The 26,146-nt window shown below is 35.7% G+C and overlaps 1 protein-coding gene across 4 annotated transcripts in view; it reads right to left on the bottom strand.

Annotated features, from left to right (window-relative positions):
- Nucleotides 1-429: 429 nt before the first annotated feature.
- ADAMTS6 (ADAM metallopeptidase with thrombospondin type 1 motif 6) overlaps nucleotides 430-26,146 on the bottom strand; it is a 144,199-nt gene continuing 118,482 nt past the window's right edge. For 3 of the 4 annotated variants that reach the window (XM_054652324.2, XM_054652325.2, XM_077171331.1), the window contains exons 21-25: nucleotides 17,894-18,023; nucleotides 14,181-14,385; nucleotides 10,526-10,702; nucleotides 9,182-9,338; nucleotides 430-3,867 (exon numbers count right to left, since the gene is read on the bottom strand). In XM_054652324.2, coding sequence (XP_054508299.1) covers nucleotides 3,758-3,867; nucleotides 9,182-9,338; nucleotides 10,526-10,702; nucleotides 14,181-14,385; nucleotides 17,894-18,023 — 779 coding nt within the window. In that variant the 3' untranslated portion in view covers nucleotides 430-3,757. Of the gene's footprint in view, nucleotides 3,868-9,181; nucleotides 9,339-10,525; nucleotides 10,703-14,180; nucleotides 14,386-17,893; nucleotides 18,024-26,146 lie in introns of those variants that run through there. The other variant, XM_077171332.1, reaches the window with a different exon arrangement.

Here is a 26,146-nt window from a genome sequence, read left to right as displayed (position 1 = left end):
ATCTATATAAAACTTCTTTACATCTATATATAAAAACACCATGGCTTCAGATAAACTTCAGATAAAACCTTAAAAGCTCAATGCAAGAAGGACATTTTATTGTTATTGACTGGCTGTAAACGAAATAATTCCAAGAAGTACAGAATATTTTTGCTGCCATTAATTTCATTCTTGATCTACATCACTGCTTAGGCTAAAATATAACTTAATAATGTACATGACCATATTCTTGATTTTTCCTTTTTGTTATTTCCTTATTTGCTTATATATGACAAATATTGCTGCTGCCCAGGACAGGATTCTAGCATAACATAGATGTTACTTCAAAGAAGACACCTTATATATATTTTGATGCATCGGATGAAGCAAACATTAAGCATACAGAATTCTAGTAACTGTAAGTCAGGGAAGAGACAACTGTACCATGGGTATCAATCTTAAAAGCTGCACTTTTATTTTACTAAATTATCTATGTTAAAAACAAATCTGTGCCTGGTGTGGAGTTTCACTGCATCAAGTGTTACAATATTTTTGTTTTTATTACAAGCAGGAGAATGCATGTAGAACAAGTGTTAAGAAACATGACAATAAATTAGAATATAATTTACAAAAGCAAAAATAATAATAAAGTAACAGTGTACCACATTAATACTGAGTATAAAATAATAAGCAACTAATCACAATAATACAAAGGTAATTTCAGTCTGTATTATTAAGGATATCTATGTGACATTCACTCCTTTATAAAGTTCCTAACGAAATGGACTATTTTGGATGTATACACCTTGAAGGATTAATCTTAGATTTTTATTTCTGTTTTGATCTTTATCAGCTGATAGTATTGCTCAGTGGAAGTACTGGCACCAGGTTTCTGCATCTTGTATTTTACTATTTGATTCTAGGTCTGTTATATTTATAGCCTGCACAAAGACTCCTTTTGTCACTATTTAGGAATATAACACTATTTAGCTTAGATTATATAGATGGCTACAGTGTAGCAGCAGCAATGAACTGTGCTGTTGAAACCAATTATTTTTCTTTGAATTAGGTTTCATATTTTAGTCTTAGTCTGTAGTGTTGCTTAGTTTGCAAATCCATATACATTCTGTGTTTTGTTCCCTTTAACAATACAATTCAACATTGCTCCAGGCAGTTCTTTAAATTCCAACCTCAGTGCTGTTATATTGCAGAGTAAACATCAGAATCCCCGGTGTTCTAGCACCAGTAAGAGAGCAAAATGTGTCTTTGGAAATATTCCTTACAATTTTCATGTCCGAAGTGAGGTAAAAAAAAAGGGGTTTCTTTTCAATACAGAGAAAACCCTTTTCTCATTAGCTGAAATGACACATTAGCTGATAAAAAAAATCATGCCCTGGCGAAAACTGGACCTTGATACAAAAAGGCCTCTTGCTTAGGGAATGTTGTAACAACCCCTTACCTTTTCATCATACTTCTGATCTAACCAGGGCATGTTAGCACCAAGGTGTTCTGTCAAAAGGATACAGGAAGTCAATTCACTTAACAGACAAGCACTATGTACGGCCCTTAATCTCTATGTGCAACTCCCAAAAACTTGGGATGTTTTTATCGACTGGTGTCAGTTTTAACAGGAGTTGTTTACATGGTGATGAGAGCAACAGATAACAAGCATATGTGAATACATGCAAGCCAACTGAAAATTAATTCCACTGGTCACAAGTGTACAGAAGTGGAAATACTGGCAAGAGGTAGCAGATGACAGAATTTGATGGTCATGAGTATAGACATGGGGCTACACAAAACCCCTTGACAGATTGTCAATATTTTGGGGGAATTTCATAGTATGAGTCCTCTTAACAGTATCTATTGTTCCATGTTAATTCACATTAGTAAGTAGTGTGCAACATATTTGGTTTGTTATTGGTAAAATACATTGGTACACTTCAATCTCATATTTTGAAATTATTTTTCACTGAAAAGATTACCTTTTTTTAAAAGTGCTATTTGAGTTAGAATTTGTAACACATATTATTGTTCACATAATTTTAACTGCTTTACAACAAAGGAGTCATAGTTGGACACACAATCACATTCATGAAGGACCTGTTGCAAAATGCAAATGTTCAAGTACAATATATTATTATAAAGAAATACCTACTTTCCTCATCTCCTTATTGAGACTGTTACTGAAAAGTGAAGGGGAAGAGGAGCATGACAATTAAGTTTTAAATGTTATATTCCTAATTGTGACTTGCCTAAGAAGTTTGGTTTCACTTTTAAAAACACAAAGTATTTGGTGAATATTAAAAATAGGGTAATATGAATGAGTGGAGCATGGCAGTGAATAGTTAAGGCATCTAGCTTCTAATTTACTGGCATGAGTTTGTTCCAGTCTCATGCTGAAAGCTGTCCCTTGCTTAAATATGGTCCAGCTTCACATAGGTACCTGGCCATTTAGGTGATGGTGGCCAGAATTCACTACAGCCATCCCTTTTCCAGTCTGCCTTACTCCTGATAGTCCCACAGGCCTCTTGGCTCAAGCACACTTTTGACTTCTCATTTGAACAGAACCTAGATACCTCCATGAGTCACTTATTCTTTGGTTGCAATCCTTGCCACTCAGATGCAGTCTCCTGAATAGAACATTCACATATTCCTTCTCATAAACAGTACCTCTGCTATGGTATCAAAGGAGGGAACATCTGGAACCCATTTTAACTTTCAGCTTTGCAAGGGATTGTTGCTATTACACAGTAGGCTTATCTTTTGCATTCAAATTCCTTAGTTTTGGAGAATCAAAGCTAACATGTAAACCAGGTCTAGAAGCCTACAAAGTTGTTTCTTCTTTGTGGCTGGTGTTGTAAACAAAAGTGAGCTGGAGTCAAGTCCTAAACAACCTTTATGGTAGTAGTGAAGGAACTGGCAATCCAGTCTTCACCACTGCTGGGGTCTGCCTCCCCCATGATACTGAAATATGTTCCTTTCAGTGGAGATCTGTTTCACTTGTACAATGGTAAGATGGCTATAAACCTGCAGTGAAGATTTCATTTTGTTTCATAGCACACTTGTATTTCATGCACCACTGCAATAACTGTTGCACCTCTTAAAACTAAAGTCCCTCATGGTTGTTCTATTTAGTATAGCTTTATATATGGCTCACAGCAGTGTTCAGGAAATATGGATTACTCCAAAGGGAAATAGGTGGAATGAAGGAAAAATACTTTTTTTTCTAAAAAATTTCTGCTCCTTAAATAACATTTCCAAGCTCATTTTATAATTTAAATTGTGGTGCTGTGTCAAGAGATAAAATAGTTAAGATTTTTAAGCTATGACTTAACTTTTTTTTTGATTCTTCTTTACTTCTATAGTAAACCAACTTATAAGAACTACATTTTAAACACTTTTAAATAGAAATGGATTCAGTGTCATTGCTAAGTCCATAATAAAAGTTATTTTAATGGTCCATGGATGTAAACAGACTATTGGATTTAGTCAAAAGAACACAAATGTTCCACAGTAAGCTATTCTATATGTGTTGTGTGAATTTTTCAAATTTGGGATCCCCTCATACTGTGTCCAGCACTTTGGATTAATAAATCCCACTTCACAGAAGTTAAAATAATATTGAAATCCTGTCAGCTGGGGCTGACCAGTGGTTATGTTTTCCACAGGGTAATGCATTTGCAAGGACGTCAATCTTATTCCACTGTGTGGCTCTCTTCGATGGACACTCTTCCACAATGATAATAACAAGGCACATTCTTCTGCTTCCTGTGGGTCAGTGTCCTTGGCAGGTCTTGCAGCACATCTGTCTGAAGTATGCTCGACTGCAGAACTTGAACTTCAGCACCAGTGGGCAATAGGCCACTTTGTTCACATCTTTGCACTCTAATAATTAAAAACATTAAGGAGAAAAAAATATAAATTAGATATATAAATTAAAGTACAGATATATAAATTAAAGTACAAAGAAAATCTGATGTTTAACATGCTTCTCATCTATCCATCTATCTTGCTTTCTTTGTAACTACTCTTTCTAGTACAGTCTAGTGCATACAATATTGCAAATTTTAAAAGCCATAAAAATATTTGCAGGGCTTTCAGACATTTAAAAGTGCGTAGTCTTTGCCTTGGAAGAGCTATCATTTATTGGGATAAGTGATTACACAGTTAGAACATGTGAGTTCTTTTTTTTACATTACTTTTAACTTCCTTCTCAGCAGTTATTTTATTCATCCACAAGAGGTTATCATTATGATGATTCACACTATTTGATACCATGCCTGTGCATTTGTAAGAATCCTTAAAACAGAATGAGCATTTCAGCTAACAGGGATGGAGAATATTACACAAGTGTTACAAATAATGGTACCAAGAGGGTGAGTTCAGTGACCAAACTGAATGGTGGATTGTACTTCAGGCATGGTTCCACACATCCACAATTTATTTTATGCTAGAAGGAAAGCCACTTTTATGCCTGTAATAGACGTAAAAGCTCTTTCTCAAAATTGTGTTTTCCTATATGCTGAGGCTTACTGCCTCAGCTGCCCTGTTGTGTCAGCATGCAGCTTTCCCAGGAAGGGAGAACAGAGCTCAGCCCCACAGAGGAGGGTTTCATTCTTTTGCATCCCACACAGGTTGCATATAAAGTGACTTTGTGAGTACATTACAGGAGCTGGAATTTGCTGTAGTTCTCCCCTGGCTCATTTTTTGCACTTGTAGAAAGAAGATGGGAATGGGGAGTTGAATAGTTCGATCCGTGCTCAGTTCTTATCCTGATACAGATTGAGAAGGACCTACATCTGTGAATTCAGTGACACACTCAGGTTCTACAGCTCTTCAGTCTCCATATAATCTCCTAGTACATGATTCTTGCTGTGGGACAGGTTGTTACAGATAGTGGATTAACACTTACAAGCATACTGTAGTAGCAAATTGAGTGCAGATGAGAATTTTCAGTATTTGAACCTAGGAAAACATTAATGAGGCTGAACTTCCAGGTCTGTACTGACCAGTATTTCTGATAATATGCATGCTTTTAGCTAAGCAAGAAGTGGTTAGGAAATTATTTAAATTTTAATTTCATTACCACAGACGTAGTGCTTTCATTGCAATTCTTTCACTCCATGAAATGATGTTTGACATACTGCTTTTCTAGTTTTTTAATTCTTAATGGAAACATAATTGATTGACAAGAAAAAGGATGTTGTGAGTAGCTGGTTGAAACAGATATATTTCTCTACCAGCAACCACACATGGTCACTTTATTTGACTGACTTTCAAAAACTCTTCACAAAAGAGGTCAAGACTCTTCCAGAAACATTTCAGGTACTCATACTCATGAAGACTGGGAATATAAGAGAGACAGATGGTGAATTATAAATGAAGTGAAAAATAAAAAGGTTCACTTGATCTGGACAAGACATAAAAAGTTCACTCAATCACAAAAATAACCCTCCAACACACTGTGTTTAGTTACACACATGTAAAGCCAGTAACTCAATTTTTGCTAAAAGTAGGACTTCAAATGATTCTTTTTCATGTTTCTTTTATGTTATTCTTCCTCTTGAGTAAAACTGGACCTGTTCAGCTGATGCCATTTGGACAGCAATGAGAGAAAATCTTGAAGTTTCCCAAACCTTCTGGTTTAGAAATCAGTTTTGAAATAGATAATGGTGGCTGATGAAGTAGCCTATATTTCATAGGACCGTGGTTGAATGGAGAAGGTCTAGCAGAGTTCTTTTTGTTTCTAGCAACAAGTGGTAATGAGTTTCAGTAAGCTACATGCACAACTTCTGCCTTGCTGAACTTTGTGACTAGATCAGGCAATATTATGATATTAACTATCATTTTACATTTAAAAAAATCACACAATGTTACTGTGCCTCCAGTCAAAGAAATTGCAAAGTGGTATCATATAAAATACAAGAAAAACTGAAATTACATAAAAATAGACAAAACAATTTTTCAGGTAAATTTTTAGATGGGCTTTAGCAGCATAGATTCAGCCAACATATATGTTATTTAAGAGAATAGAAAAATTCTGAATAGGTTTCAAGTGGTATGGTAGATGATGCCTATAGTTCACTTCCAGCAGAGAATGCAACATTACCCTCATCAGTGACAGCCCATCAAAACCACATGTACAATATTATAAATCACCAATGAAAAGTCTGAAAACCCCAGAGTTAAAGCACATGTAAAATATGACAAGATTCAATGTAACTTTCTTTTAGTAATTCTGTATCCCCAAAACTTTGACTCTTGTTTTACACAAACATCATGTACTTTCCCAAAGAAAAATTTTCCAAGCTTCACCAACAGGATCATTACACTGCGGAGTAGCTCAAGCTTCCTCAAAACCCTGTATGATTTTATCTTTGGGTAGCAAAATTAAATTGCTAAGAAATTGTTGAACAGGCTCCATAGTCTGCAAGCACAGGTGTTTAGCAAACAAAGGGAGTCAGGTTTGCTGGGGTTTGAAACAGGAAGAGAGCCCCCCGGATAAGCTGACCCTGCTGCAGACCAGTGTGCTGCTGCTGAAGTTGCTTTTGCCCCACCACGGAGCCCAAAGCACGAGGCAGTGCTACGAGGTGGCACATGGACAAAGTCCCTGTGTGTGGGCAGGTATGCTCTGCTACATGCATGCATGCCAAAGTGGACAAACCCTCTCTCTGAGAGACCTGATTCCTTCCTTGAAACCCAAGTACTGATAGTCAGATCACATCCCACTGTAGCTGCGGAGTGACAGAAGTAAGCACAGAAGCACAGCAAGCCCCACTCACAAATAGATTCATGACAAAATATCATAGCTCCAAAATTTCTCACAGAAAATGCTACTTTTTCAAAAATAGTTGTGCTCTTTAGGATTAGTTAGCTCTTGAAATCTTTTCATCATCTCCAGGATGGTTAAAAAGATAAGCCTCATTGTTTAAAGGCTGACACTTAACTGAACTAAGAGATGTCAGGACTTTTTTAAAGCAGAAAATGTGTCAAACCTGCACATTATTCTGCAAATTCTGTTTGTACTTCTCCTATTCACTATTCACTATTTAAGAGCAGCTGTAAAATGTATAAATTAGAATATATATATATATATAAGAAATACTTGTACAAGTATTGAAAAAATACCTTGAAGACAGAATTTTTGCCTAATTTTGGAATAGGGCAACCTTAGTCTTTCACAGATTGCAACAAAATTCTTCTGAAATGATCAAAGCATTTTAAACTGTTAAATGAATTTTGAGATAAATACCTCCAGCATGGGAAATAAACAAAAATGGGATGCTAAGTGGCAATGTGTTGGGAATTATATCCTTCAGAAGATACTGTACTATATCTTTTCCCCTTTGGTTCTCCCTAACTGTGCTAATGAGCCTGGAAAGCTGTCAGTAAGGAGCTGGCTTGCACCTGGCTCTCTCAGAGTGCAGGCCAAAGAGCTTACAACCATCTGGAATACAGCATAAATGTTTTTCAATATTTTCTATTTGTGGATCCTAAAAATTTTCCAGTGAAGGTGTGGGTCCCTAAAAACATAATTACCAACAGACTCACTGTACGTAGCTAGTCTGCACAGTTCTACTGTAGGGAAGTTCAGGCCACAGAGATCACACACAGAAAACCCCCAGTTGCATTCTTCCACAACAGATTAGCATATTTTCTGATAATATTGAAGAATTACTAGTGTAATTACTATAAATAACAATATGACCTTGTCATCTAGAAATTAAGAGGAGACTGGAACTTAATCGTGTCCACTTATAAATAATTTATTACCTTCCTTACTTTGGACTGAAATCAACATCTGTGTTTGGAAATAAAATAACATGTAGCCTGCGAAATTTAAAAGGCAGAAATTTTCCTAGATTGATAGTTATCACTTAAAGATTTCATGAGAGCACTAAACAAAAACAATGCAAACTTTACCAAAAACAGTGAATTTCAGTGTTCATACATTGAAGCATAAGTGTATTTCTGGGACAATTTTAGTATGCTCCCATTTCATCACAGACTTTCCATCCCTATTTGCCAGACTTTTATAGCAATTTTGAATCTATGGCTTGGACATTGATGGATAGATTAGGCACTGAATGACCACCAAATCTGAGTAGACTACGGGACAAACTTGCCATTAAAAAAATTTAAATCAGAGCATTTGTTCCACATAAACAGGACATTAAACCCCAATGTAGTAGGAGATTTTGTGTAAAAACTACTCAGTTATATACTGCACAGAGATGAGTTGTGTTAAAAGCAGCAGTACTAGCAACCTTGTGGTCATGTACTCAAAATTTAGGTAATATAAAAAATTTGGGAATAACTGTTTTAGAAGGACTGCTTTTGCTGTGTAATCTCTTGATAGTTTGGAGAATTTTCTATTCCTTCTCCCCTTCCACACAAAAGGAATTGTACTTATCTCATGAGCAACTATTCCCAATTTTATAATCGATGAGGAAACATTTTTTACTGCCTAGAACTCCAAGTCTACTTTGAAGTCTGCATTTCCTAACCTAGCTTGGTCTAGACCATTTACACGTTCAGATCTGAAGTATTTTATAAATATGAATAAGCTTATTTGCACAATATTATCTCATATATCCACTACCAAAAACACATTCTGATGAAGTTAGTCAATAGTCTGATTAAATTGGACTTTATAATGCAAAAAATACTGTAATTATTTTGAACAGGCATTATAAATTTTAAAAAAATTACAAGTTAGTTAGAAGAAGCTGAAAGGATGTCAAAGTGTAAGAACAGACTTGTTCTTCCAAGAACCATGTAGCACAAAATCTATGGTCCCAGTCTTCAAATGAACAGGGAATTTACTATTTTTTGCCACTACATTGTTGTGTTTAACACTGATTAGGCAGGTAGAAGGTCAGTGGATGAAAAGTGTATCATCTCCCCCTGCTATTATAAACATTTCCATTGAACCAATAAAGAGATTAGCAAATCAATGACACAAACAATAGTATTTTCCATTACTTAGGCTAGCTATATATTTTTTTTCAAAAAAACAATGTGTATTTAGGTTTTCATTGACTTTACCATTGAGCTACAATGACTAAACAGAAAATAATTTTTAAAAAGTCATTCACAGCCTGAGAGATGATGGCATCTAGACTTTTACCAGTGCAGCAATGCTGACTATGTCACTTTATTCTTTTCAGAATAAATTATGTTAAGATGGCAGACTTACCCTCTGTATTGGAAATGGGAGTACTGTCACATTTACTTTCACACTGCTGCATTGATGGAGGTCTGAGAGTTTCTGGACACTCACTGGATGCTTGTCCAGTATATGACAGGCACTGTACTGTTCTCATCTGTTGCCCAAGACCACACTGTGCAGAACACTAAAGAAGGAGAAAAAAAATGTAAAACCCTGCATCCAAATTTTAAATATAAAATAAAGCAACAGGAAGCAATCAGAAACATACTACATCCACAAATTTTAAAGAAGACAGGCATCTGAAGATGTTTGATTAATAGAGAAAAGAATTATCACAAAATATTCCAGAATTTCTTACAATACATATGAGTACTCATCTTTCAAAGAAAAGAAAATGCAATGCAATATTGACTCCTTGAAAAGTTCAGATTTGAGATATTAAAATATAATTTACTCAATTTCATGTGTCATACTGAGACTTTAGAATAAAGAAAGAAAAAACAAAGAAAACAAGAATCCAAATCTTCTACAGGACTTTTTTTAAGGGAAAAGTAAAGATCTTTCAAACAAATAGACTTTGCTGTTTCAAAATATTTTTAATTTCTGTAACTAAATAGCTACAATTTTAGTATAATATTAGTTAAATATAAAAGTGGTTTGGAAGAATCACCATGAAAAAAAAGCCAGCTAGACTGTAATATTGCAAATTATTTTCCACGGGGTAATTAAACTAAAATGTTTCATTTTCATTAGAGGAAAATTGCTCAGCAAACAGAAAATTATTCATTCATTTAATATTCTAAAAGCTGGCCATTGATCACAAATGAGATGCAAAAACATCTTGTTCATGATCAGTGAAGAAGAAAACTTAGTAAATCATATTTTGAAGCACTGCATAAAGGTGACATTATTTGGCCTGTCCTGTGGTAATTTAGCTCCCTGTATGGTAACTCAATATCTTATGTAAAAAATCATATTGATCTCAAAGTGTGGTTTTGTTCAGAGACAGATATATACACAGATCTGCTACTACAATAGGAATTGGCTTTATATTTCCATCATGTGTCTCAAGGAAGTTAAGCATGTTTTAAAATAGTACACCCTGCAACACTGTTGTATCTCCAAAATACTCTAAAAAAGTAAGGATTTTTTTTCTTTAAAGTGCTTGTAGAAACTCATCCGGTAGAAACTAGATTACTCTCTGGACAAGCATCATGAAGAATCATGTTTCAATCTGACACAAAATGGGAGAATCTTTTTGTTTCCCTCAGCCATAGGAACCATCTCTTATCTACCTCCAGGGATATCTTAGGCTACGAGGTGCTAATGTGGGAGACTAACAGCAATGAAGACTTGCATGAAGTGTCCCACCTGTCCCCAGTCTCCAGCAACCCAGCGAGGAGGAGGACATCGGCCTAAGCTACAGCGGATGCGCACTGGCGGTTTGTTCTCATCTTGGCATTGCGCAGCTGGAAAGGTTTTTAGAAGATCACTGCTTTTGCACAGGACAATTCGGTGTTTGAATCCTGGGCCACACTTTGGTGTGCACTGAAAAAAAAATATTTATCCAAATAAATAATTTAAATCTCAGCAAAACACCAATGAAACTCTCAGAAATGCTGTTTGTAAAGCAGGACATGATGATTTTTGATCTTACAATTCAACTATAATCACAATACAATAATAATAATTTTTAAATGTTTAGAAACACAAACAAGCTGACTGAAGATTGTTTCATTATGTAAAGTTTTTCTAAGTTTTAAATTTCCTTTGCTGTTTATATTTAGACTACAGTGTTACTATTTATGTCAGGCCTAAGAAAACACTGTAAAGTAGAAAGGCCTGCCACATGTAACACTATTATGAAACTAGTTTGACTATTTCAATAATTAAAAATAAGACAGTCTGTTCTTAGTATCACCTTAGTACAGTCTTCATCCACTTCACTTTATCCACAGATAATGAATACATTTTTCATCAATACACAAAAGGAAAGAGAAATGCTGGATTTGATTTCATAGAAACCACATCATTTAGATATATCAAAATATTATACCCTCTCCTACAGTGTATGCTTTCCTCTCCTTTCCTATTTAAATTTTAACCCTTATTTCACAGTTTTCTCTTCTTTTATCACTTTTGTGCTATTCTGACAGCAAGTAGACAATAAAACAGCCACTTGAAAAAGGGCTGATGATCACTTTGGCTTTTCGCCATCTTCCTTCACCATGGTGCCACTGCCATTCTCCTTTGTTTTTGCTACTGACCATTAACTGTCATACACAGTAGCTCAACTGCATAATGAGGAGGAGACGAGCGCTAGCAAAATTAAAACTCAAGAACTTTCCCAAATCAGTCCCTTTATTGGCATGCTCACCTTTATTCCATAAGCATATCTGCAGTATTTGGATCAGAATCAGTTTTCGACAGCATAAACTTTACATGCAGATTATGCTAACCTGTTCAAGACTGGAAATGCCTTTAATACGTAGTCACAAAACATTATTTGGAAAACAACATTAGGTGGAACTGGAGCAATATTCAAGAAATCACATACCAAAGACTTTCCACACATCCAAAACAACTCACTATATCACTGGGGAAAAAAGAAACACCCCTAAGATTAATATTAAAAAAATTACTTGAGTGAGGCAAACTTAATAGTTTTATGCCTAATCCTAAAGTATCTTTGAGTAATTTATAGAAATTTTCAAACAGCTCCACAGTATTATGTAAGGATATACCCTATGAATATGTAAAATTTTACATCTCTATCTACATATACCTCAAAACAAGAAGAAAATCTCCAGAGGGAGGCACCTAAACTAGTCCATATAGAATGAAAAGGTTTATTCCAAATGTTATCTCCACTTGGATTTAGGATCTTAAACTGGGCTGCATAAAGATGAATCTTGCATTTGAAGTTTATAGTCCAGAATGCAAAATGTATATATAATCACTATCCTTAAAATGTAACCTTTTCTACCCTATTCAATCTTTTTCTACCGAGGTACATCTCTTATATACAGTAATTCAGTATTCAGAATTTTGATAAGGACTAAACATAAAAAGTTTCAAAGGTCCTAATACTTCAACACTAAATCTTGTGCACACTGCCTACTAGAAAACCAGATGAAGGAGGGAAGTAAGAGAAGATCTCTGGTAGAACTACACAAATAATACTAATGATAGAAACCAAAACCCAATGACAGTTAATATGTGAGGTCTTTGAAGTCATGATCATGACTGATCAGTTGGGGTTCAAATTCCAAGGAGTGTTTTCAGTACATTCTCCCACATGTATTTTGTACAAAACACTTGATTTTTTAAGTAGGATGTAGAAGTATGTGCCCCTTCCCAGCTGAGTGCTTAAAAATCACATCAGTCTGTCAAAACAAACAGAAAAGTGACAATGTGGAAAGGGCTGGGTCAAAATGTCAAAACACAATGGACCTGTGAGGTTCCATAATCTACAGAGGATGTCAGCAAACAAGCAACAAGGACTAAACTTTGAGTTTAGGAGCATCTTCCTTCTAGTACTAATTGAAGACACAATCTTGAATCTAAATGTAGGATTCCATCTGAGAAGATCTTTCTCCAGCTATTGGTACAAGAAGAAAACAACACTCCATTTTGTGGAGTTATAGCAAAAATTCCACCAAGATGGACTACACTGGATCCCAGAAATGCAAATGAAAGAAGGAAATAAGTTGCCTTCAATAATACTGAATGACTAAAAATAATAAACCCCAGTAAAATTTAACAAAAAGACTGTACGCTTCCAAAGAAAAGGAAAAGAAAATATCTAGATAAGCCAAACAAGGAAAAATTATCTTCTATTACTAAATGCTTCTAGAATTTCATGCCTTTGTTGAAGTCATTAAGACAAGTTATATGTGTTTGTCTGATAAGGCTCTTCCCAAAAAATCCTTAGAATAGTTTTTCGGGTGTTTTTAATAATTATCCTGAAAAATATAAAAGGAGTAGTTTAGAGGGGGTAGATTAATTCTGTCAAAGCTCAACTATCACAATGTGTGAAAAACCTTATGGCACTAGATAAGAATTACTACATTCCAGTGGGAAAGACATCCTTAGTTTTCATTTCAATTTGATAAAACCAGGCTTACATTTTCCTAAGGACTTCATCTAACCAGTATGTTTGCAAAATGACCAAAAGGATACACAATTTCTTGTAAATAATCACTTAAAATTTTAAGAACATGTAATTATATTGAGTGTCAACAAGTGGATAAGCAGATAAAACAGTTCTTTAATTGTTTTATTTGTAATATGCTTTGTTTTGAGTATGAAAAGAAAACTTCATATCTTGCATTCCAGAGAAAATTAGCAAGGTTTGTCATTGGTTTAAATGGGAGGAGTATTCAACTCCTGATTTTTTAAATTCACTCTTGTTTTCCTTTTCATGTTTCTGTCAGAAATTCATATAAACACACATACAAAAATGTTTATATTTATTGTACTATAAGGATTTTAATATATTATATGACATTTCTGGAAAACATTAACAGGACAAAAAACTAAAAAAACTTTTCTCATTCTATTAAAATGGTATCATCAGTCAAAACAGTCTGCCAAGCTACACAAGAAAATTCATACCAGAAAGAAGCCTGGTAGTTTTTCACAACCCTGATTAATTATCACAACCAGAAGTTTAGCGGAGTTTGAGTCTTTAAATTAGAATGATTTTGTTCAGAATCATTACATGATCTTGCTGCATAGAAGCCTAGACTTGATAACAGAGTGAGAAACCACTTTAGGTAACCAGTATGTGATACCTGTGGGAGAGAAGGAGCTAATTTAGGGCTATAGTGACACTGTAGGTCATGGGCATTTTCATAAGAGGCAGGAAACAAAATAATGAGGCACAGGTGAAACGTCCTCTCGGAAATTTTCCTACTAACCCTTTACTTAGCAGGCCCTGACAGAAAATGTACTACTATTCAGTGGTCAGAGGTCCTGCCTCTGCTATCACCAATGAGCTAATAATACAGTGAAATCTCCTTACCTCTGACCAGTCCAGAGCAACCCACTGTGGGGGGCAGGACTGGTTGTTGCAGGGCTCTTTCTCAACAGGCCGGTGTGTTAAACAGTTGGCAGCATCCAGCGTCTCCTCCTCAGAGGGGCCAATCTTTCTGATGCAGAGAACTGTCCGCGAACGCATTCCTCCATCACAGGTCTTACTGCACTCGGACCAATCTCCTATAAACCATCTGGATAGAAAACGTTAGGAGGCTCAGTTAAACACTTTTCAGAAACAGAGTTGATAACTACACAAACCAAGAATGCAAATAGTTTAAATCACTAAACCGAAGTAATTTTTAACAATACATACATTCATGGTGATATAAAGTAGAAATTTATGGGTCTTTTTACTAAATATTTTAATTTATGCCTCACTGCAATCATATCTTCCAATAATAACACTCCTTTGTATTTTTCAAGAGCAGCAATTTCCATCCTAGCCTACAGTAGTTAGAAAGGAGTGTTTGAGCCTGACAAAACTGAAGGTATTTATGTAGATTTGTATTGGACTTGCCTGAAATAATTTCTGTGAAAGTGGTTTGCAACTGGAAATGTTTGGGAACCATTGCTGAAAGTTACATCACAAGTTAAAAGCCAAGATGTTTGCCTCTTTGGTATCATTACAATAAAATAATTTGATCTCAAAATTGGACTTTTTGAGAGTTAATTCTCATCAGATAATGAGACATTTGTAAACTTATTAATAAAAGGCTACACTGAAATGTAAAATATTCTCATCTTTTAAACTGAAGCAAACACTAGTAAGACATGAATTCGTCTGATAAAAACAATCATCTCAACAAGCTCCTTTAAAATTTAAAGAATTGCACTATAGGTTGTAGAGGGAACTTCTGAGTGCTTCTGCATACATAGTAGAAACCAAGAACTGTAAATAAAATTAGATTGATTTGTGCTGCTGCAGAGATTAAAGCGGCTATTCATGTGGCTGTAATATTATATATTCCTACTTATGAATGACTAATGCCGCTCAATTAAATAGAAATATCTCTTCATATTGAAGAGCACATTTGGTCTTCAGTATTTAATATGTTGATTAGTTACTCGCCTGTGCCATCCTTGCAAAGGATGAAGTTGAAGTCTAGTATGCTATCAAATGTTGCCAAAATGCCAAAAATGCCAGGCATATCAGTCATTGTGGATGTTCCGGAGGCATGCCTGGAGCTACCTCATAAGATGTCTTTTCTCAAGCTGATGTCAAAAAAAAGTTCTGCTATCCTCTTTTGTGTTACATTATATGTAATATATCCTAACATGAAACTAGATCAACGCAGAGATGGAAAAAATTATGTCACATTCTGTTGTTACTTTCACAGAAAAAGGAAGTTAATTTGTGATTCTTAAGAGGCATAAGATCAAAAAATCTTGTGCCTTTACCACAATAGGGAGAATCTGAAGCTATTCAGAGCTTTCAAGAGGCTGCGGAGTTAATTTTTAATTGATATTACAATTTGCTCGAGCGACTTTTCTCTCAGGTACCTTTAATATTTAAACTGTATGATAAGACAGCACTATTCATAATTCATAGAAATATGAAATTATATTTTCTTGAAATCTGAAATGTAAGAGTTACCTATTGTAATAACAAAGTATTGAAAATAAACATAGCCTTCTGCTGTTCAAAGACATCAAGTATAATGTAACTGGTATTCAGTTAGAAAGGACATAATTTTCATTGCTTTTGGTATGCACCAGGAGAAGAGTAGAATTGTGCTAATTAAAAAGGGAAATATTTGGCCAGTCCATGTAAACACAAAGTCTTACTGCATGATAAAACTTTCTGTCAAAACAGCCAAACTTCTTAGGATAACTATCTGTTATTTGAACAGTCTCCTACTAGACTACTTACAGAATCAGGAATTGAGAACCTTTCCTTAGTTTGGCACTTCGTATTGATTCTAGGGGGATCATCAGAATGGAGGCAGACATGGGTTGAATTGCTCTGGTATGTTGAAGTAGATGCTAATTAATATACTCTACCCATTTTCTGAACATTGATGTCTTGACTTTCACCATGTTAATCAATGTCCCTGTTGTACTGGATGGGGAATCCAAAAACTTCCCTCTTTGTGGGCTCAGTTTAGTTAGTTTGTGGAAATTTTTTAAGTAGTGTCAGTTAAAAAAAACCCAAAAACAAAACCAAAAAACTAAACCAAGGAAAACAACAAAAAGCCCCCCGAAATTAAACTAGTTTGGAATAACTTTGTTAACATTACTTTGTAAAATGCTAATTTGCTAATAGCTAAGCCACACAAAGGAAGGGATTGGAATGTTTTTGGTAAAAAGGAACTGATCAAACATGACTGCTTTTTAAGTCCTGCCTTCAGGTGCACATAGTTGGTGCACTCAGAGGCATGTCAAACAGTGTTATCTAAACAGAGGACAAATTAATACCCTTCCAGGATAAACATATTTTTACACATAGACTGTGGGGACAATGATTTTGACCTAATTTAGACCTGTCTGACAGAGCTCGTTCACACTTAAAGGCAACAGCAGAGCAATGGCTTCACTTGGCTTTATGCCAAATGAGTGTGGTAGGTGACACAGGGGCATGACGTGAAAGGGACACTGTTCTGCCATCCTGCAACCAGGCACCACGCCAGGGAAGCAGTTGGAAGCTCATTGACCTGCTGTGATTTAATGCACAATAATCTTGTCTTGTTCTTCACAGTGTCCTCCATGCTACAATTTATCAGTTTCTAAGAGACATTTACAGATGACCACAGTATTGGATCATTGTGCATCATTGTGCCATATCTGCATTTAATTAGCATTAATGATTTTCAGACCCAGTTGGAATACAGCTTCAGATTATCACCAAAGTCAAATTAACCAGAGCTTGGGAATCAATAAACTGTTGTATCGGTTCCACCTTTTCCACAAGTTTTACTTGTCCCAAAGCATAAGGAAAGCTGTTGTCACATGTTGATACTATTTTCTAGTACAAAATATCACAACTGTTTCTAAACAGGTAAGCCATGCTTTGTGTCCTTGCCAAACTTCATTTTTGATCAAATGAGCTGCTGAGTTTTTAATTATCAATACATAGCATACAGCTATCTTTAAAAATAAATCTAAATGGAATCTAAGCACCTAATCCTAAAGGCACGCAGCATTACTCTTCAACACTGAATATGCTGGAGAAAAAGTTTGACAAAACTATTGCCAGGAAATGGTATGGTCCTCTTGAAAGTTTCTGTATTTGCCACTTCTCATGTGAACACTTCAACACAAATGTTAACATTGTACATACTTTAGAATATGGCAAACATTTCAGATGCAATATTAATAACTAGGGTAAAGTTAAGTTTCACCGCAACATTTTTTTTATCATTGCTGCCTTAAGAATGGTCCCCAGTTCTACTCTGTGAACTACTCACTGCGTATGACACTCATATCCTAAGAAACTGTTTTGCTAGATTCTATTTACTTAGAGTGTTTGGTGTAGTTCAAACATCACTATTGTTCCACGGTCAAGCAGAGATCCTCAATGCATTTTTCAGAGCTGATTTTAGAGAAACAAGAAACTAAAAACCAAACCCAAATACCTTTTCTGATAAGGCAGGTCATGAATACTAGATGAGAATCTTATTTGGTTAACAGGAATTATTACAGATTATGAAGACTTATCTTTCTATGCAAAATGATGTCCATCTTAAGTGATTAATGACTTACTCAGGTGGGCAAGGCTCAGTGTTGCAGGCTCTTTGGTTTTCTGGAGGCTTACTGTCAGGGTCACAGTAATTGTTTTGTACAATGGAGCTGTCATCCAGCCTTTTACACACCACTTCTTGTTTCTGGACACCTTGGGATGAAATGAAAGATCATTAATTAATCATTCTTGCTCTTCTTATTTTTGAGTATAATTGTATTTGACCCATTGATTATTCATTCTACCATACCACTTTATTTGGCCAAAGTCTACAGCAGTGAGAATTTAAATTGACTGAATGCCCCCTAGCCACAATAATTTTTTCATTTTCCTTCAATTTCAGGCTATCCTACTCAGAGACGAATTTATGATTCTGTTGTTTTCTAAAAAAAAGGAATATATTTATAGATTTACTAGAAGTTTGTTTTTATTTGTATATTGCACAAAATCCATTCTCTGTCTGCCATCCTCTCCTAGTAAAGACACTTAAATTTCCAAAGAAAACACCACCAAATAGAATGTGGTCACCACACTTCAATGCAAAATTATTGTTTATATGCTCTGGTTTGAAACAAAACAGCAATACTGGGGAACAGTGTTGCACTTTCATATATTATCCTACAATTTTTATTATTTTATTACATTTTTATCATATTTTATTATATTATTTTTAAATAAAATAATAGAACTATATTTCATTCTGAAAGAGGCAGTTTGTCTCTGTGAATACTCATTTTGCCTGGCACTTCCAGTTCCTCTTTCATTGTTAACCATCAACAGGGTAATCTGGAATTGATCATTATTGCCAAAACATGGTATATCACTGCCAAGGGAACATTATAAGGTAGTTTATTAAGCATATTTTCTGAGGTTTTTTTTTAAATCAGTAAAGAACCACTGATATGATGACAGTATATTGTTGCAATACACACTGCCTGCCTCCTCTCTTAAAAACATGCTGTAAGATGGTTATTAGAATTTTTAAAATGTGTATTTGAAATTCACATGCAGTTTTTATTGAACATGCATTGTAATAAAACTGAAATAATGGCATTATCTGTACTTAAAATCTTCAAAAAGTCCTGTACCTTTCTTCAAAAGAGAAGCAATTATTTAACTTATTTCAAAATGTGAAATGAATATAATTAAATGGGGATTAAAACCTCCTGCTTCAAATATCTGCTAACTTTACCTCACAGCCATCTCTGTTTTTAAGACATGCATTGAATCATAGAATGACTTGGTTGCAAGGGACATTAAAGATCATACAGTTCCAAAATCCAGGCTGTGGGCAGGGACCCTTCCACTTGACCAGGTTGCCCAAAGACCCATCCATCCTGGCCTTGAACACTACCAGGACTGGGGCATCCACTTCACTGGACAACTTGTTCTGTGCCTCACCGGCCTCACAGTAAAGAACTATTTCCTAATATCTAATCTAAACCTGCTTTCTTTCCATTTGAAGCCCTTCCCACTTGTCCTGTCAGTAAATGCTCTTAAAAAAAGTCCCTCTCCATCTTTTTTGTAGGCTTCCTTTGGATCCCAGATGCCTGCAATTAGGTCACACCTAAGCTGTCTCTTTCTCAGGCTGAACAAATCTTATTCTCTCAGCCTTCCCTTGTAGGAGGAAATAATATTCTCCTCTGGCTCTTGAAAAATAAGTGAAAGATCTAAATATACGAGAAGCTGTGACAAGATTCACCTTGAATACTATAATTCAACGCAAAAACTGCCAACAGAAGACAATAATTCAAATCAGACCTGACAACCTAAGCAGGAATATTTCTAGCAATTTTCTGCTCACATTTCACCACAATAAGAAATAATATTTAGCAAGCCAAGCCAAACAGCAATGCCAGTAATGTGGCACAGCTAGCTGACGTACAATTCATGTTGAGTTCTGACTAATAATTTATCCTTTGTATCACAAACTGCCTTAATTCTCCTGGTTGAATAGGCTGAATGTGGACTTCATAATGATATTTTCCTCAAATATATTTGGTTCAAAATAATTTATACACACTTTAGAATTAAGCATTGTAATAATGCAGAACATTCTCACAAATGTACTTACTGGATAGCAATGATACTAATGTCATATTTTTACTGCATTTCCTACTGGTATCGGACAAATTTCCTTCTCAAATTTGGCTAAAAACTGGCACTCTTAACAAATCCATTTTTGAGGAGTTTTGTAATAAGAAAATATTCTAAACTTCTATGATTGCAAATTATCACTCAGCTTTAAAAAATTTGCAAGTGTGTTATTAACTGAATGTTGGTCATATCACCTGTGAGAGAGTACACACACTATTCACTGACAGTGAAGAATCTTTAATTGATGCCAGGAGATACATCAATCCATTTTAAAAAGTTCTGCAGAATCTTGTCATACAGGATATAAAATTTACATCATTGCTGTCTAATTTAAATATTATTTATTAAAAATCTCAGATAAATAAACACAGATAATAACTTTTAAGACAAGAAAAATAAATGGAAAAGCTAGAAGTGCTGTTTTTATCCAGACAATAGATACAAGTTGGTTATGCCACATATTGAAAAACTATTTTTAAATTATGAACTCTTCCCTGAGTATATAGTCTCTTTTAAAAGTAATCTAAATAGCACAGAAAAATATGTTCATTTAAATACTGGGGGGAATCATTACAAGCGGTTAGATAGAAACATTCTGCTTTCAAATCTACAGATTTTTAGTCTATAATAAAAGACATAAAATGTCCTCATGACTGGTCAATGCAATCCTAAGAGAAAACAAAACTCCAGTGCTTTATTGACCATAATCTCCTGAGAACTGAAATGCTCTGCAGATTTCAATTCACAAATAGTCTGCATGACTTTCAGCAGCCAAATTTTAAATTACATGGAGCACATTTTATTCTTGAATTAAAATTGCAGGCGTGTAAATGCTGTAACTATTTTTAAAATCAATCCCAAAATTTGTGGCTTGTGATTGCAACAGTTAATTATAAAGATGCCAGTACCAATACATAGTGAAACTTGCATCTCTAAAACTAGTGCATGCTGGTTAACCCAGACATACTTTCTGAGCTCAATCATCAGATCACAAGATGTTCGTCTCAGAGCCAAACTTATATTTTCTTTGATGAGGAAAAGTATGTTTTATTTGCCTAAAGATAGTTTCATAATTCATCTGAGGGCATGAAAGAAAAATATAGTAGGCATCACTCAAGATGGGTTATGAGCAGCAAAGAAAACTGAGAAGCAATCAATTTACTTATGATAGTAATAGTATGCTATTTTATAAAAAACCTATGAATATCTGAGATATTTAATCCATCTGGAGATGAACTCTAATAGAATGAATGAAATCCAAACCAATTCTTAGGACTACTGGCAAATTCTAGATAATAAATGCTGTCATTTGTTGCCATAATTAAACATGAAAGGAATTAAAAAGGGAGTAGGCAGTTATTTATTTTTAAATGCATAAAATATAAAAAACATAAAGAAAGACTTAGTTCCTTTTGCTAGATTTTTTAAAACAATACCACCAGAAGTTCACTGCCTTATTAAGAACACTTGTGGATCTGAACAGAGTAATACACGTTCTCTTGGGAAGTTACAAGACCTAAAGAAGGACATGTCTGAGAGTTAATAAACTATAATTCTGTGATCTACAAGTGATATAAGTGCCCTTTGCTTTCACTTTCCAGAATTTTCATTGTATTGTTTCAGTTCCTATTTCTACATATCTTCTTTTTGATTTTCTCTGTGTTTCTCATTAAATACTATTCAGGTCTTTAAAGAAAATCTTCTGTTGTTGCCATTAATTTTTTTCTGACTTCCCTGTGTTGTCTCCTTTCCCACTCATCTCTCTAGAGATAACTTAGCACTTAGTACATAGCAGTATTCTCTGGCATTGCTTTCATATCATCTTATCCAAGTTTAACACTAGCTATAAAGACCTACCTATATGAGATAAACCTTTACCTCAGAATAGAAGAGTTTTTACCGTACTTTAAGGAAAAAGGGGGATTAATATGAAGAATACATGTAGATTATTATGTACATTATTATGTAATATATATATACATATATATATTATGTATTATGTATATTATGTATTATATATGTATATTATGTATATATATATGTATAATATGTATATTATGTATTATATACATAATATATATATTATGTAATATATATATACATATAATGTATGTTATATAAAATTTTTTTCTCAGAAGAAAATAGAGGTTCTTGCGCACAAAAAGAAGAGCTGCAATTCTGGATCCCCAAGCCTAAGAAAAGTACTGATATTAAAAATCAGTGAAATTATATCCTTGTCCTATATATGAGTATAGGAATCCTACATAAATAAGACTTCTCTGTCATCAGACACGCCTTTTTAACTATCTGGTAAATCTGAAGATCCTCTTTTACGGGAAAAAAAAGAAAATATCAAAGTAGATCTCAGATTTGGAGATTTGGTTCCTTCTTGATCCCTGTATAGTGAGCATCAAGGTGTGGCAGCTCACTATGATCCCTGTATAGTGAGCATCAAGGTGTGGCAGAAAAACTATGTGTACCTTTCTCCTTTAACGTAAGTGACACTACAAAATACATAATTTACAATCTCTCATAGAATGGGTCAGTTTGGGAGGGACCACAGTGGGTCATCTAGCTCAAGCAGAGTCATCCTGGAGCACACGGCACAGGACTGTGTCCAAACACTTCTTGAATATCTCCAACGAGGGAGAATCTACAACCTCTCTGGGCAACCTGTTCCAGTGCATGGTCACCTGCACAGTAAAGAACTTCCTCATGTCCAGCTGGAATTTCCTGGGCATCAGTTTATGCCTCTTGTTCCATTGCCTCTTGTTCCATTGATTGGTACCACTGAGAAGAGCCTGGATCCATCCTTTTGTCAGCATCCTCCAGCAGCTCCATGTCTCTGTTGTCCTGAGGAGCCCAGAACTGGACACAGCACTCCAGGTGAGGCCTCACCAGAGCTGAGTACAGGGGCAGGATCACCTCCCTCCACCTGCTGGCAATGCTCTTCCCAATGCCCCCAGGATACCATTGGCCTTCTTGGCCACCAGGACACGCTGCTGGCTCATGGAAGCTTCTTGTCCACCAGGACCCCCAGGTCCTTCTCCACAGAGCTGCTCCCCAGCAGAGCAGCCCCAGCCTGTGCTGGTGCCTGGGGCTGTTCCTACCCATGTGCAGGACCCTGCACTTGCCCTTGCTGAATTTCAGATGGTTCTTTGTCCATTTCTCCAACCTGCTGAGGTCCTTCTGAAGGGCTGAACAGCACTCCAGGGTATTTGCCACTGCTCCCAGCTCTGTGCCCTCAATGAACTTGCTGAGGAGGCATCTGCCCTTCAAGCCATTGATGAATAAGCTAAATAAAACTGGGCCCAGTATTGATCCTTGGGTGACACCACCAGTGCCAGGCCTCTAACTAGACCCTTTGCCACTGATTATGACCCTCACAGGCTGTTCATCAAGCCCACGCCTCCTGAGTTTGCCTATGAGAACATTGTGAAAGAGTATTGAAAGCCTTGCTGCAGTTGAGGCAGCCAATACCCACTGCTGCCCCCTCATGCATACAGGTAGTTCTTTCATTGTAGAAGGCAATCAAACACCTGATCATCTTTAGTGAACTCATGCTGACCACTCCTGATCACCTTCTTGTCTTCCATATGGACAGAGATGGCCTCCAGAATGAGGTGCTCTATCACCTTCCCAGGGATTCTGGCCTGTTGTTTCCTGGGTCCTATTTCTTGCCCATTTTGAAAACTGGGGTGAGATTTCCTTTTTTCCAGTCCTCAGCATCTCTCCCGATCTTCATGATATTTCAAAGGTGATCATGAGCAGCCTTGTTACAGTGTGCACCAGCTCTCTCATCACTCATGGATCCATTCCATCAGGGCCCATGGACTTGAGTAGGTCTGTATAGTTGTTTCAGATGAAATCCTCCTTCCCTAAGAAAGTGTCTTCCTCCCAGCACTCCTTCACCCTGGTCTCCTCAGTCAGGGACCCCTGAGGCCTGGTCTTGCCAGGGAAGACTGATGCAAAGGCACTCAGGAACTCTGCATTCTCATCCTCTCCTCTTATCAGGGCCCCATCTCCATTTAATAATGAGCCCACATTATCTTTTTTATTTTCTTTTGTTATTGAAGTCCATGGTTATAATCGCTCTTGCTGTCCCACTACCTCTTACTTCAATACAGAATTCTACAATCTCATGGCCGCTACAGCCAAGGCTGCCTCTCATAAAAGATTTTCTTCCACTTTTTAGAGGCAATCTAAACATATAACTGTTTCTTTCAGCTCTAACTTACCTCCTAGATCATTGTATTGAGAATACAGGAGGATAGAAGGTATAATGTCTACTGTGAAGAGCCCATTGATTTCAGGTGTCTGGGTGAGTTTTCATATGAGATGATGAAATTCCTTGAATGCTTCAGAGGACAGAAATTCCAAAGAGCTATACATATAATAATGAACTCATAATGAGCTAGTAAGAGTGTAATATATGCTTTGAGTTGTTCAATACCATAAGAGAGGAGGCAGAAATGGAATCCAGAGTTCTGGCATTGTATTAAACTGTCATAAATAGGAAACCTTTCTTCTACTTCCTATGATTCCACTTACTATGTTCTTCCTATTTTCAAAGTCAAGAAAGGCCCTAGAAGAGAGGTCCTGTTTCAAAAGTTAAAGCATTTTTATTCTTCTGATATGAATATTCAGCACAGCAGAGATGAACATAATACAGAAGTCCAATGGAAAAGACAGCATTCAGTCAAAGATTGTAGGTTTTTCCCAGCTTGCTTTCAGCTCGTTCCTTGACTCCTGACTGCTCTAGTCACTAAGATAAGGCATACTAGCAGGTCTAAGAAGAGCTGAATGCAGTGGATTGCTCTTAAAACACTATGAAGAAGTGTTTTAAGAGCAATCAGACACTTCTGCAATATAAAGTACTCCAAAACTATTTAAACTTTGCGCTGTCACAATGTCTTCATGCTCTGCTTCATGACATTCAACACATATGCTCAAGTTCACTTTGGTTACTACATCAAGTAATACCCATGTTTTAGGAGTCACTAAGCAATTAAGACATACTTAAGTCATTAAGCAATGAAGATACAGACAAACTGATTTAGAAAGAGCTAGACTTAAGCAGTGCACAGGGACATAAGGCAGCCTGTTAATATGGCCCCTGGTCAAATCTCTGCTTAATAGAATATTTACATTAGCTAAATTTTCCAGTTAAAGTCTTTGTCTCTTCAACCTTTGTTTCCCTTTTCTTTTTCCTGACTCAGCTCCTCTTTAGAATTTTGTCTTGTTTTGGCATACAGTGAAATGCATTTCATAAATTGACAGAAATAGCAGGAGCAGGTTCTCTCATGGAGAAAGTAGATACATGTTTCAACATGAATTATAGCTACAATGAAATATATGTTTATGAGTAGAGTGCTCAGTGAAAATAAATGACCACAATATATCCTTTTATTAAACTGAAAGAGAGGAGAGAAAATGCCTGGTTCAGCCACCATAAGCTACCAAAGAAAATCTCTCCTCCACTTCCTCTGAGTTTAAATTAATAAATATATGCCACTTTAGGGATTCACAAATCTTCCCTTGAAATCTAATTAATTACATGCAAATTTTTTAATCTCTACAAGTGCCTACTCCTTCAGAGACAATTATTTTTTCCACTGTATTTTGTCAAATGAATGAAATGACAATGACCTTCATGACAGAATATCCATGGTCAAAATCTGGTCTCTACCTAAATCAATGGTTGTTTTCCCAGGATTTCAGAAAGATCATTAGCACATTACCATCACAAGAAACAGGATCTGACAATACATTTAAGGTTCTGATAACTGGAACTTAATTTCTCTATGAGATAAGCGCTTCTTCTTTATAGTTCTCTTTCAAAATTGATTTTTCACTGCCACACTTACCATTACTAAAATCGTGTTTTAAAATCAATCTGTCACCCAACAAAGGGAATCCAACGAAGGAATCCAACAAACGAATAATAAAAATATCAGAGAAAGTTGGCATCCTTTATTTTGTTTCAAGACTTTCTCTAGTGGCACAGAAAATAATTCATGCTATTCTTTGTGTACTATATATGGCTAGGCTATATTTAAACTGCATACAACTTGTAACAGTCACACCAGCTTCCAGCAGAAAGGTGAGGCATGATGAATACCTCCCACAGACAGAAAAAAGAAGAAAGCAACAGGTATTTGGTCCAAAGTCTTTACAAA

Source organism: Agelaius phoeniceus, chromosome Z, assembly GCF_051311805.1.
Source record: "Agelaius phoeniceus isolate bAgePho1 chromosome Z, bAgePho1.hap1, whole genome shotgun sequence".
Classification (NCBI taxonomy): Eukaryota; Metazoa; Chordata; class Aves; order Passeriformes; family Icteridae; genus Agelaius; species Agelaius phoeniceus.
This window is presented reverse-complemented; position numbering and strand designations above follow the sequence as displayed.